The following is an 18,316-nucleotide window of genomic DNA, read 5'->3' on the forward strand; positions in this document are numbered from 1 at the left end:
TGCTCTAATTTCCATCAAAATGAGTTTGTGAGAACATCACTGAACTCTACATACACACTCTGATCTTTAAGATGACCCAGTTATTTTTCTTTAGAACACCTCTTGGTGAAAATTTTAAGAGGAGTAGTAAAATAAGGAGCTATCTGAGACCAGTTTTCCATCTTTTTTACCCGGCTAAAAAAAAAAAAAAAAAATAGAAAATCCATAATATTATTTCAGTTTGGCCACTCATTCTCTGATCATCTGAAGTATCCCAATGGCATAAAATATTTTACACAGGACAAAGCTACGATACCTCGAAAATTTCTGGAGAAATGATTATAGAGTTCCGAAACTGCAGAATCTAATTTTAGAAAAATTGGGCGAAATTGGTCAATGCCGGGAGGGGGGGTTCGAAGGTGTAATATTTCCAAAATATACTGCTGAAAGCTTCAGAATAGCTTAAAATCAGCTCCAACCAATTCAACGTGTGAAGTAAATTTTAGCTTTCCAACTTCACTTTGGTAAAATTTCGTGAAAATCTTGATTTTCAAAAATCTCTGTTGGAAGCTCCAGAACTGCTCAAAACGCTTCGAACCCATTTCTAATTAGTTCAAGGGGTCAAAAATAATCTGGAAATATTCCTCTACTCGTTTTTTCTTCACTCCATTCCCACGAATGAATTTTCCTCAAAAACCTAATTTCCAAGTGTAAGAATTTCTTGCAATTTTTACTATGTTGAGAAAACTTTTAGGAAATTTTGACAAATAACGAGTCTTTCCTGCAATTTTGATAAAGAAGTAGGAATTTCAGCAAACAAAAATAAGCGAGTATTTTTGGTTTGAAAAAAACTTTCAAGCAACGACAAAAATTAGGATTTGTTTGGCAATTTTGATTTTTTTTAAAAAATAGGTCTTTTTTACAGTTTTTCGATAAGAGAATGTTTTTTTTTCATTTTGGCTAAAGAAGAGTGAGATTTTTGGTAATTCTGATAAAAGTCTGAGGAAAAAACAGGACTTTATGGCAATTTTAACAAAATACCGTATGTTTTGTTGATGTTTTTCCAACGTGTTACAAAAACTTGTTGCGATCTTAGCAAGTAAAAATAAGATTTTTTTTGGAATTTTGATCAAAAAAGTTTTTTTCCCGCAATTTTGGCAAAAAACAAGTTTTTTTTGGAAGTTTTAATACAAAAAAACAATTTTTTTGGCAATTTTGACAATAGTTTTTTCAACAGATTTGTATAAAAGTAGGTTTTTTTTGCAATTTTGACAAAAAAAGTAAGATTTTCAGATAATTTTGATAAACAACTTTGTTTTAGTACCAAATTCTGACAAGAAAGCAGATTTTTGCGACAAAAAACAGGAGTTTTTGAGAAATTTCGACCAAAAAAAGTGACATATTTTGATGATTCTACCAGCAAAATAATTTTTCTTGGCAATTTTGGTAAAAAAATTAGGATTTTTCGCAATTTCAACAAAAAAACTGATTTTTTTAAAAGTAAATTTCGTGCATTAGTGATGATGAGGTTTGAGGAAAGTAAATTCGGGAAATTGATCATTAGAAAAAATGACTACTCGGTGTAGTATTTTCCATTCAAAAAAAAGTATTAGGGGGGGGGGGCTTGGCTTTAGATTAATTTGGTGATGAGTATTTTAATACCTCAAAATTTTTAAATCAACTTTTCCAAAACACGTGATAAATCCTCTCATAATGCTTGTTAGTTTTTTTTGAATTTGTGACTCAGCAAAGACAGTTGCTCTCTTTTTAAAATTTCATCGTACCTCCTGGTACAATATTTCCGAAACATTAAACTGGAAATTTAATCTCGATGGTTTGTTACACTTTATACGAAGTCATAAATTTATACACTTTAGTTCTCTGCGAAGATGTTATGAATAGAAAAAGCATCAGCAGAAAAACAAGGCATAGTCGCTCTCAACATTTTAAAACGTGCTGCGAAACAATAACGGGCAAACATCCAAAACATTAATTATTAAGTTAAAATGCGAATACAAAGAAAATAACACCACATAAAAACTATAGTGAAAAAAAGGCTGTGAGAACATCTTTCTTTCTCTCTATTTGTGATCGTTTTTTCAGAATATAGACATTTTTTCCAGTCAACCTATAAGCCAACCATAATCGAAATTAGGGTACTTTTTTTATCACTGGCACAAAGCGAGTACTCGGGATTTGCTGGGTAAGATACCCCAAACCTCTAACCTAACGTATCGTTTATGATCAAAGATTACACTTTTAGGAATGTGAAAATTGAATTGTAATGAAAGGAAAAACACGAGAAGCGAGGAGTTCGCGTATACAACGAGGGTTAATAAAGTCCCCAGAGAACAATAATTTTCTTTGTGGCAATCGTAGAGTTTTTTCTGCGGTATTGAATGTTCGTTATTTCTGCCTTATTGTTTGTGACGCTTGTGACATCTTAGCTTATAAATTTTTTGGTCACAATTACTCCCCGCACTCCACCAGTATAAAATGGGGGTTTCTTCGCGCGGTTTTTTGATAAATTTATTTCACTCTACGGAGTAGTGCGGAGAGTCCGCGGGGAATTTAATTAAACGTCAAATTTGACGCGAAGAATGTGAACATTTGAAAATTCACAATTTCTCGCGGGTTTCTCGGCTATTGAGTAAAGAAAAGAAACCCGAGAAGCGTTGCAAGTGACGTTAAGTAGGCAACTCCCTTTACATATAATAGACGAGTAATTTCGCGAGTTGTATTTGACTCCTTAAACGATCCATTCATCAGTTCGGCATTGTTCTGTGGCGTTATTTTTATTTTAAATCGATATCTGGAATTAATTTAATTTGCGACTACGATGACGATGACAACGACTGTAATGCAATGTGCAATTTTTATTTCTTTGTTTTTAGGCGTCAATACGAGGACTTCGAATCTGGATATGAAAAAGAAGGAGATTTTCCGTAAGTTTTGATTTTTTCTTTTTATGTTAACGTTTGCAACTTTTTTTCATGTTGATAATAATGTTTTGATTTTTTTCTCCAGACGATACGCTGATCTGGATGGAGCTCCGGCGGCGCAATTCGGTAGACTTGATTCGGAAGACTCGATGCCCATGCCAGAAAGGCCCCCGTTACGACCCATAGACAAATACATCAAACCAGAATGCCCTTGTTTGTCTAAAAGATACACAGTAGCTGTTTTAACATGTCTAGGTAAGTTGGAGAATTTTATAGAGGGAAATTAATTAGTTGATTTTATGGAAAGAGTACGTTAAAACATTCTCAATTTTGAGTTTTCAAAATTAATTCAAAAATGTGCTTGTTTTCTAGAGAAATTTTAAAATGGCAGGAAGAAAACTCCAATTTATTGATGCGTTAGAAAAAATGTCAATAATTTTACTCAAAAATAATTGATTCAAAAAAAATTATACCTAACACAACAGGGATATACCATGAATGATCATTGATAATAAATTTTTTTAAATCTAGAAATGGTTTTGCTTTAATGTAATTCATCATTGTTATTATTATATGTAGGTAGGTATTATGCAGCAGGGTGTCTGGCAAGTAAGTAGATAGAGTATTAAAACTTCAGATTTATAACCGGGTACGACTTGAAATAAAAACGTTATATGGACAAGTTGCCTATCTTTAAAATTTAAGGGACAACCAAGCTTTGAAAAAAAAACTGAGAAAAACGTATTTTTAACCTTGAGAATGGGTAGTACCTAATTAGGATTTTTTTTGTATCATTTAATATGTCTCTAACCTAATAGCCCAGGCAAATAGCAGAAAAAAATGGGCGAACCCAAACATAATTGCAAACAAAGGTTTTTTTGGTGAATATTGTCTAGGGTAGTGTGGTGAACAACATACTAAAAGTCCCCGCCCCTACCCCACGAGATTAGCCCCCCCCCCACAGTGGATCAAAGCCCCCCAAAATCAGTTTTTCATCAAGAACTCCTGAAATATTGAATTTTGAGTAAAATGAGCCCAGTGATCATTTCATTTCCTCCCCAATACCTATCAAATGAGCTATCTAACAACTCCCTAGCCTCAAGGGGGTGGCGCTACGACCCCTCAAAGTGATGTGATTTCAATAATTATTTTACATTTTTTCATGATTTGGGACTTGTAACCTGTTCTAGTTGATAAACTGAAGTCAAACTTGGGGAATGGGATTCTTTTGGGAGCTACAGTTGACCTACGGAGTGGAGAGGGTCAAAGTTGAAAACTACAGAAAGGTCATTTTTTTTGGAGGGGCATAACATGACCCCAAATGGATGAAAAGGGTCCAAAATCATACCATCGGACAGTACCCTATCTGTGATCAACATATCCAAATTTCAGCTTCCTAGGTCATCCCCACCCCATTTAAAGCGGAATTAAGCTAAAAATCCCCTTATTTTGCCCCTATTTTCGGTTTTTTCCATCTTAAAAGGAGTGGGGATGACCTAGGAAGCTAAAATTTGGATATGTTGATCACAGATGTAAAATTATTGAAATCACATCACTTTGAGGGGTCGTAGCGCCACCCCCTTGAGGCTAGGGAGTTGTTCGATAGCTCATTTGATAGGTATTGGGGAGGAAATGAAATGATCACTGGCCTCATTTTACTCAAAATTCAATATTTCAGGAGTTCTTGATGAAAAACTGATTTTGGGGGCTTTGATCCACTGTGGGGGGGGGGGGTTAGCTCGTGGGGTAGGGGCGGGGACTTTTAGTATGTTATTCAGCACACCACCCTAGACAATATCCACCAAAAAAACCTTTGTTTGTAATTATGTTTGGGTCAAATTGCATATTGACTGGGCTATAATATGAACAAATTTTGTTATTATGAATTTTTGCCTAAATAACTTTGAAATTTAAGGGTCTAGAAATATTTAAAAAGAAAAACTTAGATATCCGTGTTTTTGAATTTGGGAATGGGTAGTACTTTAGAAAATAAACAAATTTTGTCATTATGAAATTTTGTCAAACTTTGAAATTGAAGGGGTCAGAAATACTTTAAAAGAAACTATTTCAAAAGAAATAAATATTTCTGGCCCCTTCAATTTCAAAGTTAGGCAAAGATTCATAATCACAGAATTTGTTTATTTTCCAAAGCACTACCAATACCCAAGGCCAAAAACACGATTTTCTGCATTTTTTTCTTTTTAAATATTTCCACCCCCTTTAATTTCAGTTGGGCAAAAATTCATAATGACAAAATTTGTTCATTTTTCATGGTACTGCCCATTCCCAAGGTCAAAAATACGTTTTTCTCAATTTTCTCTTTTAAAATGTTTCTATCCCCTTCAATTTCAAAACTGAGCAAAAATTTATAATTACAGAATTTGTTCATTTTCCAAAGTACCTACTACCCATTTCTCAATTTTTTTTCAGAGATCGGCTGCCACTTAAATTTTAAAGATAGATAACCTGTCCATAAAACGTTTGTTTTCAAGTCGTACCCGGTTATATCCAAACCCGAAGTTTTGACATCCACATACTTACCAGACACCCTGTATCATAGCTGTTTTTTTTCTGGTACCAATTGCCTATTTTTTCTGAATTTGATTTTCTCTGTTACCAACAGAAGTGCGGCAAACGGATGTATCGTGGGGGTGAGATTGAAATTTTTCCAACTTTTTTCCACTGAACCCCTCCCCCTCCAATATTTTTCATGCTGATTAGCCAGTGATGTGGTTCGAACAAATTTTGGAAGGGTGAGTTGGAAACAAAAATGTTGAATAATTTTAAATGTTCAAAAACGATGCTTTTATACCTACTTGACAAAAAATTTGAATTGCTGTATTGCAAAGTTAATGCTGAAATCTAAAATTCAAAATTCAAAAATTTTTCGTATTTTTTTTAAACTTTTGGCCTTTGAAAATCATATTCAAAAACCGAATATAACAATTTAGATTTTTCCCATTGAGGGCGAAAGTTTTAAAAAATTCATAATTTGTGTGGTACAAAAAAATCATTTTCAATTTTCAAGGACAAAATTTTGTGCTTTTTGGTATTTTGGAAAGAAATTTTGCACTTTTTTTTTGTTATTTTAAGAAGTAAAAACCCATGGTTTTTGGTAATTCTTTGATTTTCCTTGCTCACAGATTTTTTTTCAATCTTCCCGAATTTCCCAACTTCCTCCAATTCACTCAATTTTTCCCGAAAAATTTTTCTATCAGGGTGGGGGGTGACACTTCCCTCTTATACCCTCATCTAGTCTCATTTAGTACGTTTTAAAACTAATAATGTGGATTTGGTACGTTTTGAAAAAAAATGAAAAATTTAATTGCCTCTTTTTTAACATACGTATCTATTACTTACTCGTTTTTTCATTCTTTATTTCAATAAAGTCCAAATATCGAAAATCATCTAAAAGTTGAATTTCAACTGGATGATCTGGAAAGGATACAAAATGAGGATATTGAGCTCATAAGATTGATAAGTTTTTAACGTGCTTTTTCACACATAAAAGCCCTTAAAAATTTCAAGGTGAAAAATTTTGTTTATTTAATACCTAAAGCAAATGTATTTTTTTCCCAATAGGTTTCATTATTTCATTTGGTATGAGGTGTAATATGGGAATGGCGAAATTACAGCAAGACACTGGGGTAAGTTTCTACTTAGTTTTATTTTATCTAATTAGGTAGAACTAAGTACATACTTATACTGTTCAAAAAACAAAAGTTTTTCTGAATCGTCAAATCGACCTGATTTGGTGATTTTGTGAATATTGATTTCATAAATTGCACAATTTGTTCAGAAAAAATCATTGAAATATTGTTTCAAAGCGAATGAAAAATGGATCCATAATTGTAGGCTATGAACAGTCTTCAAAAACGAAGCATGTAAAGTTGATATATTATAATTGTTAATGTTGCTAAAATCATGAAAAAAAAAGGATCAAAAGTTCCATCATACTTTTATTTTCATCCCAAAGCAGAAAAAATGTAAAAGTTGCTGAAATAATTATTGAATTGTACAAAAAAATAGCCAAATTCGAGTAAAATGAAACTCTGGTTAAATTTGAGAAAAAATTGTCCAAATAAAGTTGTCCAATTCGGAAAAAGACAGAAGTTTTTTGAAAGTATTAGTACTTACTTATCTAGAAACATTGAAAATAAGCGATATTTTTTCAATACAAGGAAACGATAGGATTACTCTCTCGTCCACCAAAAAAAAGGAACAAGTACAAAAAAAATTTGCATATGTACAACAAATAAAGTACACCTATTTTGCATTCAAAATATTAATTTCACGATTCAGCAGAAAGTCAAAAAAAAGAGGCAAAAACGCAGCCCCATTTTCATCAATACACAGTAAAACGTAGCACGGTTGCTAAAATCGTTGCATAGTCAGTTATAAAGCGATAATTTATTACCGTGAAGATTACAACGAGGGTAGAAATCACAGGAGTGGAAATAGAAGATAACTGTATAAATGTTACGGCGCTTTGCGTCGGATACGAGCAAATCGTCCGACAGTGTAGATGGCGTTAGGTTACGAAGGGCATATAAAATGACTCGATTTTTAAATTAACATTGTAATAAAAATGGTATTAGTAAGGTCGATCCGTCGACGAGGATGAGTTAACTTAGGTACTAAGACGTTTGAGTTTTTCGTCTTTCTTCACCGTTCACGTGTACCTATGATAGAAGGGGTGTAGAATCAAATTAAACTTTTAAAATAAAATTAAAAACGAGTCAAAAAAAAAAACGAATTGGAATTGAAAAAAAGTCAAGTAGGTTATAATGCCTATACGATGAAGAAAGAAACAAATATGGTTATTGAAAAGTCAGAGAAGTGATAAAAAAAAATCCAAGAATTAGTTTCTAAATTTTTGAGTAAGTAACAATTTTCAGCATTGACTTGATGAGTTGCTAAATTTTACTATCGTTATTACATTAATTCTTTTAAAATATTTTCAAAAAGTGCTTTTGGTTTAATATTTTTTACTTGTGTTGTTGAATTATTTTTGAAAAAATTTTCAATTTATATTAATATTTTTTGTTGAAAATGAATTAAAACTTTCATTTTCCAACATGATTTTTCTTTGAAAGCTCAACTTTTTCGTGATTTAGTGAATTGGTCAGAGGTACTCTATTACACCCATTAAAGCATTTTGTTTACCCAACATGGTAATCTAGAGAACTACCAAAAGGTTAATGCTGTTTGGAGTATATTTACTTCATTAAAATTTGTTTTCGACAATTTTACTAAATTTTGCCAAATTCCAAAATTTTACCACTTTTTAATAATTTTTACTATTTTTAGTCATTTTAACGCTTTGTTCTTGTTTTCGAGTCATTTTAGACATTTTTATACAGTTTTTCACCGAGAAAAAAAATGATCAATTTTTTTTTTGGTTGCAAAACATTCGGATAAACTTATTGTAAAGGAAATGAGAAGCGTTAAAATGCGAAACACCGAGATTATTATCGAGTTAATTTCGGTACATTAGTTATAAGAGAAAAGTCGTCGTAACGGATATGACTGCATACGCATATACACGCGTGTCTGCAACCCTCTTTTTAGTAACTCGGTATAAATCAGATCGTTCAAAGCGAACGGAGACATTCGATCTAACCCACCTTTATTCTTGATATACACAAAGCTATTAAATTAGTATGCGGATAACTTCATCAAAACCATTTTATTCCGTTGGACCCTTCTGCATCATGTAGCTTGGATTTCGCAAAGGCGATCATGATCATCTCGCGAACAGTTTTTTTTCCTCTCTACGTACGTACACGACAATGAAATTATAGACAACTTCCGACATTTGCATACGAGTATATATAAATTTTCCTATGATTCTGGATTTTTCTCGTTCACTCGGGGTTGGGGAAAAACATACAGACGTCTCGATGTCGAGCTTTCAAGGTTTAATAGAATTTAAATGCGTCGTCGTACTTATATATAGCCGCCGTAGCCAGAGCCACGATGGTAATAACTCTATGAATGGGTTGCATTAACTGCAGAAAATGATTTTCTCATTACGATGGCGCTGACGATGGTGTTCGCGAGACACGAATGTTGGGACGATTTTAAAGGCTTTCGACGTTGAACAAAACATACACCAGTGGTACATAATAGAGACGCTAATGGCACATTAGCCGTCGTTACGTTATTAGTTACATCCTCTTCGCTTTTACATGCAGTTGATTGCTTTCCTATTTCATGATATTTTCTCATAAAAATCTAATGGAACGATTCGGCAGAGTTTTTTTTTTTTTTTTTACTGACTTTTTAAAGCTTCATTTGTACCCCAAGTCGAAGTTTCTTTCAACATTAAACTATAATATCACCCTGTAATGTAACAAGTGTGATTTTATGTGTGTCAATTACGAGTATATCCATCGCCACTCCACGCCTAAAAGTTTTCAAAAAATGATGGGGTCTAAGTTGAAAGAGGAATTTTCCGAATAATTCAACCTCTCGTGGAATTTTCCATATTCACGCGAGGCGAATCAAAAAATAAGTTGAATTTCTCAATTTCGTTCAATTTTTTTAAAACATGCAGTTCTGTTCGATGATTTGAAAAAAATTGTATAAATTTCCGTTTTGAGCTAGGTCAAAGAAGGAGAGGGTACAGAGGAGCCATACAATTTTCACTCATTTACAGGTAATTTCCTATAAGAAACTAAGCTTTGAAGGCTTCCAAATGTAGAAAAAAGTCTGACAAAATACCATCAAGTTATTTCTGAAAGATTGACATACCTAATTACAAATTTATTAATTTGGCCCCCAATTTCTCAAATGTCAGACTTCAATTTGAATAAAAAGGAGGAGTCTCGATAAGGCCACTTTTTGGCCCCAGGCCAGTTATCGACTCGACCACTCTTTTAAAATGTTGTAATAAATGTCCCAAATACGAATCCGTGGTTAGTTAACCCAAAATGACCATTTTTTGGGCTCCAGGGGTTCCCGAAGTCGCGAATAAAAAAATTTTTTTTGGAGTCACTGAGTATTATTTTCAAAAACTTTTTTGGGGTAAAATATCTGTTTGAATTCGATAAACGTTATGCGAGGTGATTTTCCTATTTTCGACTCTCGGGACAGAAATGGGGGGGGGGGTTGATTTTTGGAAAATTTTGGAACCACCATTTTGAACCTACCCCTTTGAGCCCCCCTAAAAAGCTTTTTACAGTTTATTAGTATCTGAAAGACCTCCATCCAACCGAATTTTGAGCTCAATAAAATTTTCCGCTGGTACTCAAAAATCCAGTTTTCCATTTTTTCGCAATTTCGAAATTTTGGGAGCCCCTGGAAGACTAGAAACCTACGATTTGAGCCAAACGTAACGTTCTGAGGTATATATTTAATTATCTTGATGAAATAGTTTAATTAAGCTCCCTGTATATTCGTAATTTTGAACCCTTCTTTTTAGAGCCTCCCATCTTTAGGCACCCCTAAAAAAAAGTGTTAAAGCACATTTTTTCAAATTGAAGAATCTACATTTGAACCACACTGGCAAGTGCTCGATAATTTTTCATTCAATTTTTCCTGTAATTTTCAAAATTAAGCTTTTTTGGGCCAAATTCTGAGATTTTACTTCGTTGACATCGTGAAAACGTGATTTTGGCGTTTTTTCTAAGAGTAAAATATCAGAATTTGACCCAAAAAAGTATAATTTTGAAAGATTCAGGAAAAATCAAATAAAAAATCATCGAGCACTTGCTAGTGTGGTTCAATTGTAAATTCTTCAATTTATTTGAAAAAATGTGCTTAAACACCTTTTTGGGGGGTGCCTAAAGTGGGGGGGGGGTCTGACAAAAGGGTTCAAAATTACAAATATAGGGAGCTTAATTAAACTTTTTCATCTAGATAATCGAATATATACCTCAAAACGTTACGTTTGGCGCAAATCGCAGGTTTATAGCTTTCCAGGGATTCCCAAAATATCGAAGTTACGAAAAATCGGAAAATTGGATTTTTGAGTAGCAGCGGAAAATTTTATTGAGCTCAAAATTCGGTTGGATGGAGGTCTTTCACATACTAATAAACTGTGAAAAGCTTTTTAGGGGGGCTCAAAGGGGTAGGTTCAAAATGTTCCAAAATTTTCCAAAAATCAACCCACCTCCCAATTTCTGTCCCGAGGGTCGAAAATAAGAAAATCACCTTGCGCATAACGTTTATCGGGTTCAAACAGATATCTTATGCTAAAAAAGTTTTTGAAAATTATACTCAGTGGTTCCAAAAATTCTTTTTTTATTCGCAACTTTGGGAACCCCTGGAGCCCAAAAAATGGTCATTTTGGGTTAACTAACCACGGATTCGTATTTGGGACATTTATTACAACATTTTAAGAGTGGTTGAGTCGATAACTGGCCTGGGGCCAAAAAGTGGCTTTATCGGGTCTCCTCCTTTTAGAAATTGATTTTTTTCTAAGTTTTTTAAAGTCTGACATAATAATGTCAAGAATTCGTCACCATTTTTCCACGTGTTTGAAAGTCAGACAAACAAATTCTAAGATCACTAATTTTTTCAAGTTTTTAAAAGTCTGACACTGTCGCGAATTTATCATGTTTTTTTTTCAAGGAAAAAAATGAAAAACATTAAAATCACTGACCTAAAAATAATACTTACATTCAAAACAAAATTTGCCAAACGGGCATGAAACAATTATAAAATTTTTGCAATAAGTATTCCCTCAAAAGAGGACCATTTCTCAGTCCTGAAAACAGTATCACATTTTTGAGATCGAATTACAAAACCGATCCAGGGGTTCCCAAAGTTGTGAAAATTGAGCACATTCATTGTCATTTGCTTTGGCCAAGGAGTCCTCACCAAAAGGAGATAGGGAAGTGGTTGGGGTCTCAGATTACTCATATTGGACCACTTTTTAAATATTAACCCCCACCCCCTTCCAACTACTCCCATTCACCAATCTTAATTTTTCCAGTGGTTTCCAAAGTTGAATTTTTCAATTTCAATTTTTCAAGTTTCGCAATCAAAAGAATATTGTAGCTGAAATATAATTTTGCAATCCAAAATAAGTATAATTGAAAAAATTCAAGATCTCACGAGGATTCTCAGTTTTTGGCACTTATAGGTGACTCAAAATTTTTCTGGGTAGTTTCCCTCTCAAAGTAGCCTTTCTAAATAAATTTTGCCAAAATTTAGGACATAATTTGCTTTCACACGATTCTAATGTTTATCTTTGTACCTGAAATGTTTCATGCATTCTCAGGTTTTCAGGCACTTCTGCCAACAAAACGATTCATTCTTGGTGAAAAAAGATGGAAACCTTTTTGGTTGAAAATTTTACGTAGGTAGAATAAATTTTGTTACTGTCATGTTATTTTTCGTAAATGCCTAATTTTTGAAGAAAAAAAAAACACCAAAAACTGGTTCTGGGGGAGATCTTAGAATCCTTATGAAATTACGAATTTTTTCATTTCAACTTTTTTTAGATTCCAAATCATTTCGGCCACAAAATTTGTTTGATTGAGAGACTTGAAAAAATTTAAATAAGGCTTTTGACGTATTGCGGGTTGCATATCGGTTTGCCTGAACTTTATCAGTTTGGTGGGCTGGTGAGCATTCTTATCAGTGAGTATCAAAATTTCATAATATTTTGATCAATTTTCACAAGGTGTTTTTGAAATGTATAGCTTTTATTTAGTTTTTTCTTCAATTTTAAACACTGTTATACCCTGTAATGGAAAAAGATCCTCTTTTCGTCGAGTTTTAAAGAAGTTGACAAAATGTCTTTGAACCTCCACAAAGAGCGGATCTTTCTCCATCACAGGATTTAACAGTGTTTAAAATTGAAGGAAAAACTAAATAAAAGCTATACATTTCAAAAACACCTTGTGAAAATTGCTCAAAATATGAAATTTTGATACTCACTGATAAGAATGCCCACCAAACCGATAAAGTTCAGGCAAAGCGATATGCAACCCGCAATACGTCAAATGCCTTATTGAAAAATTCAACTTTGGGGACCACTGAAAAGCTGATAGTCGCTGGATGGCAGTGGTTGGGGAGTTGATATTTTTAGGGCGGTCCAATATAAGTAATTTGAGACCATTACCGCCTGCTTGCCCTTTTTTGGTCAGGACTCCTTGGCCAAAACAGCTATGACAACGATCAACGAAGGTGCTCACTTTTCACAACTTTGGAAACCCCTAAATCGGTTTTGCAACTCGATTTTAAGCAGAACAATTTTCATTTCACGAGTTTTGTCGTAGGTCGCTTAAAATTTTCGAACTAGAGCGCAAAGTATGCGATTTCAGTCGACCTGTCAATCAAAATGGCCGCCATTTTGTTAGTAGGGCTAACCTTTTTTTTTTCGGCAAGTTTGTTTTAAAATGTTCATTAGGATGTCCCTTTTAAGAAAAAAGTTGTCCTGGAAGATTGATGGGGAGGGGGGGTATTGGAAATTAACGAATATATTCTCGTACGGTTGATGAGTTGCATATCCTACAAAACAAGAGGGGCATCTATGTAGAAAGTTGAGAATATGTATTGAAAAAAATTAATGAAAATATCATCCAACTGAAATGTATAGGCTGATATCAAATTTCCAAAAACTTGAAATATATGCAGAAAATGAGTATGCTTCGACTTAATTTGTGTACATCACACATTTGACAATGAATTCATTAAGTAAACTTTACTCGTATTAGAACTTAAAAATCTATTAAATGTACTTAGAAATTGTGATCACAACACGCTACTAATTATTTGATTTTTTGATTTCAGGGTAATTACTCAACGTATGCAAATCACAGGGTAATCTATCATTTTTTTCAACTCAATAAAGTACTTACTCCATAAAATATTCTTAATTTACACGATGACTTCTTCCAACAGCTATTCAACTGGTCAGTAGCAACAACTAGTGCGGTAGATTCATCATTCTTTTGGGGTTACCTCGTGACACAGCTTCCAGGCGGGTTCTTGGCTTCCATGTTTCCGGCCAATAGGTAATACATACATACATATTTCTTTGTACAAATTACAATGGTAATAAACGTTTAAGAATATTACAAACTCGTTTTAAAAAAATGATAAAGTAATCAAAAAGAATACACTCGTGAAATGAATTGAGCAACAGTAACAGTGCAACACGTACAGTACACTTACCACAATAATAATGCATCACGTGGTAATTCCAATACATTGATAACGACTGATTGCGTACGCTGATAATACGATACGTGTACGAGATGGCTCACTCATCACGGTGCCATTTCAGAATATTCTCATTCTGAGATGCGGTATAACTTCATTTTTCGAAATAAATTTTCTTATAATGAGATATTGTGATAGGCTCGTCGATAAATGTAGTTTTAATGTAATATTACTTACATACGTTTGAGTAACTGGTTCACCAATAAGTAATTAACGATGACAATATGACTTTAGGATCTTTGGTTCTGCAATCGTGGCATCTGCTTGCTTGAATATGCTCGTTCCTGGGGTTAGCAGCGATTCGAATTTATTAATCGTTGTTCGCATATTTCAAGGATTGGTCGAGGTATGTGAAACTACTCGTACAAGTACATACTCACATCGAGTCGACTTTCTTACTTTGCTGTAATGGAGTAATATGTATGTTTGGAAAATTACAGGGTGTTACATATCCAGCGTGTCATGGTATTTGGCGACATTGGGCACCTCCGTTAGAACGTTCTAGATTAGCAACCTTAGCTTTGTGTGGATCTTACGCTGGTATCGTTATAGGAATGCCATTATCAGGCATGTTGATGAAGTACGTCAGTTACGGGGCTCCGTTTTACTTTTACGGTGAGTTTTGGTGGATTTGGGAGCTGACGTGAGAACCTCTCGAGCCCCGACTACGCGCATCAAAAAGGACATTTTTTGGGCCCATTTAAAAAAAATTGCCCAAAAATGGTCGAAAAATGCAATTGGACGGCTACAATTTTGAGATTCGTCTTTTCTAGTCATCAGTCGAGTTTCCTACTGCTTGGGCACAATTTTGAGTCATGCACATGTAAAAGGGCATTTTTGAGCCCAAAATTTAAAAAAAATCCCCAAAATGGTCGAAAAATACAATTGGTCTACTACAACTTTGGGAATCGTCTTTTCTGGTCACCAGTCGAGTTTCCTACTGCTTGGGCACAATTTTGAGTCTGCACATGCGAAAGATCATTTTTTTGGGCCCCAAAATTTTAAAAAATATTAATGGTCGAAAAATGCAATTGGATAGCTATAAATTTAAGAATCGTCTTTTCTAGTCACCAGTCGGATTTCTTGCAACTTGGGCTCAATTTTGAGTTGGCACATCGAAAAAGTCATTTTTGGACCCAAAATTTTAAAAAATACAACTTTGGGAATCGACTTTTCTATTTCTAGTCACAAGCCGAGTTTCCTGGAGTCCGAACACTATTTTAAGTCTGCGTATCTGAAAAAATGTATTTGTTGAGCCCAAAATTTCAACAAAAAAAATTCCAAAAATGGTCGAAAAATGCAATTGAGCAGCTACAACTTTTGGAATTGTCTGAAACAAGGGTTTCGACTAGAAAATACGATTTCCAAAATTGTTGCTGCTCAGTTGTATTTTTCAACAATTTTTGGACAATTTTTCCAATATTTGGAGCCCAAAAAATGTCTTGTGGGCCTTATGCCTTTTTTTTTAATTGACAAAATTGGCGAAATACTTAGCTAAATTTTGAGACTTTTGGGCTCCTATGAGCTCTGTAAGTAGTTTTGCGACTGGGCAGCTATAAATTTTGTGGTGACCAGGGATGTTAACCTTTATTATTTTAATTAAGGGTACGGTTTACTTCAATTTTTTTGTTAAAATTTTTTAGGTTTTGTTTTGGTTTTGAAATTGAAAATTTCGGTTTTTGGTTACAGTTTTGGGTTTACTCACAAAAGTTTGGGTTTCATTTTTGGTTACAGTTTTAAACGGTTTCACAAATTTAACAGACACAAAATAGGTATACAACTTACAATTAATCATTAATAATCATAAATGACTAGAGTGGTTGATCTTATACTTAGTTAAAAAAATCTTGATAATAAAATATCAGAAATTATTTTACAATGATCAAAATGGTCAATTTCCTCAATTTCAAGTCTTGAAAGTCTAAAAATTGGTAAAAAAATCCCAAGAGATGAATGGTAAAACAATGTAATTAAAAAATTGAAAAAACGTAACCAAAATAAATTATATTGGTTTTGGGTTTCGGTTTCACTCTCACTGCTTTTATTATGCTCTGTTACAGTTGTTAAAAACTTATGAATTTAGGTTTTCAATTTTGGTTATGGTTTGATAATGGCCAAAATTATGGTTTTTGTTTGGGTTTAAGTTACAGTTTTTGGTTTTTTGCAGTTAAGGTCAACACCCCTGGTGGTGACTATCCTAAGGGTCCTCTTACTTTAGAAAAAAAAAAATGGGCAAATTTATTACCACATACTCCTGAGGTTCCTTTGTTAGGTAGGTAGGTACTAAAGCCTGGAACAATGTCATTAGTGATGTACAAGTAGTTATAACAGCTATCTCATAGCTTAAAAGCGATACCTGTTAGTATTTAGTAATTGGTATCGCAAAATGAAACCCAAACCTGTTAGTTGTTACAATCGGTTTTTATAAAACAATTATTTCAGTATGACTTACTCATCTGCAAAGAAATCCTTATCTGTCTGTTGTATGAATGCATAAATGGTTGCACACGCTTATATGAGCACAGGGGTGTGTGTGTGTGAGAGTCAGATCCAAAAGCAATACCAATACCAACAGTTTTATTAACAACATTGCTTCAAATAAACTTGTTAGAAAACTATGTGAATAATATGCTGATAAGAAATACCTATTACTAACAGTATCATTAACAGTTTTGAAGTGATGTCATTGTAACATCTAATGACATCATTCCGGGCTTTAGTAGGTACCGCCTATTTAGTGGATTTATCCACATTTGACGCTCAGTGGCGTAGTGGCCCTATTGACAAAAATTATGTGATAGCATGCTAAAACGTATGCTTTTATGCTTAGCACAAGCATGTGTGAATTTGGACTTTTTTCAAAAAAAGCATGCGATGCGATTCAGCCTGCGAATATCATGCATAAAAGCAATGTTAAAGCATGTAAAATGAAATAAAAATTGAAAAATGTTTTGCCCTGGGTGGGAATCGAACCCGGGACCCGCAATTTCTAGTTTTCCGTGTTACCTAACCCACTTGGTCACTACGCTGCTTACAAAGAGTGGAGTTATTTCCCCATAAATGTTTGCACTTTTTGGACTTGGAGAAAAATTTAAAAATTTAATAAGTCAAGCATTTATGTGGAAATAACTTCACTCTTCGCAAGCGGCAAAGCAACTGAGTGAGCTAGGAACCAGGGGTCCCAGGTTCAATTCCCACCCAGTGCAGAATTTTTTTAAAATTTTTCTTTTCTTTTACTGTTTACATGCTTCAACATTACTTTTACGCAGGCTGAATCGCATGTTTTTTTTTTGAAAAAAGTCCAAATTCACACATTACACATCTACATGCCTGTTTTTATGCATAATTTTGCCAATGGGGGAGGGGGGTTGAACCACAGCAGGTCGTGGGTTCAAATCTCACTAGAGATGCAGGCGTTAACATGTAATGTATACATTGTAGTGCATTTAACATCTATTACAGGTTAAGCTCCGAGCACCAGAACAGCAGAGGCAACAGAAATCCACGCAATCTGTTGCCGGTATCAAAAAGCTGTAACTGGTTGAGCAACTATAGGTAGCATTGATTACAGAACTCAGGATTGTAAAAACCAGGCTAGTGATGAATGATCTACTTTGTAGATAGTGTAGAAATCAATGGGAAACTACTACGAGAAAGCTCAAAACAACGTTGATTCCCCAGAATAATCGCAGTGGCAATAGGCATTCGCCTCACCCTGTTAGGGTACCACAAAAATACGATTTCCAATGTCCTGTAAAGGACAAGGAACCACGACAACGACGATCCACATTTGAGGCAATTTCCAAGCCAGGTAAACACTTTAAGTGCATAGGAAGTTTTTTCACCAGAAAAGTTATGAGGTAAAAATTCAAAAAAATCAAAATTTTCCTGTTTGTGGGGAAATTTTTGAAATTTGCTCAAATGACTGTAGGTACATATAATTGAAAGCACTATGCAAAACTGAAAGCTCCAAAGCACAACACAAAATCAAAAGCACTATGCAAAACCAAAAGCTTGAAAGCACAACTTGATATCAAAAGCACTAAGTACATGATATCAAAAGCACTATGTGATATCGAAAGCACTACGGGAAATCAAAAACTTGAAAGCACAACGCGATATCAGAAGCACTGTTGTCTAAACCAACTGCAATTTTGAGTCATTCTAGAGCTTCCAGCTTGATTTTAGATTTCTCCAGAATAATTTCTCCAAAATAC

At 34.0% G+C, this 18,316-nt stretch overlaps 1 protein-coding gene across 2 annotated transcripts in view; it reads left to right on the forward strand.

Moving 5' to 3' along the window:
* Positions 1–18,316, forward strand: part of VGlut (Vesicular glutamate transporter) — an 81,990-nt gene that overhangs the window by 56,818 nt on the left and 6,856 nt on the right. For both annotated transcript variants that reach the window (XM_065359536.1, XM_065359535.1), the window contains exons 3-9: positions 2,874–2,924; positions 3,007–3,176; positions 6,504–6,568; positions 13,668–13,697; positions 13,779–13,891; positions 14,334–14,445; positions 14,540–14,714. In XM_065359536.1, the coding sequence (XP_065215608.1) occupies positions 2,874–2,924; positions 3,007–3,176; positions 6,504–6,568; positions 13,668–13,697; positions 13,779–13,891; positions 14,334–14,445; positions 14,540–14,714 (716 nt within the window). The remainder of the gene's footprint in view (positions 1–2,873; positions 2,925–3,006; positions 3,177–6,503; positions 6,569–13,667; positions 13,698–13,778; positions 13,892–14,333; positions 14,446–14,539; positions 14,715–18,316) is intronic.

The sequence above is a fragment of the Planococcus citri genome, chromosome 3 (assembly GCF_950023065.1).
Source record: "Planococcus citri chromosome 3, ihPlaCitr1.1, whole genome shotgun sequence".
In the NCBI taxonomy this organism is placed as follows: domain Eukaryota; kingdom Metazoa; phylum Arthropoda; class Insecta; order Hemiptera; family Pseudococcidae; genus Planococcus; species Planococcus citri.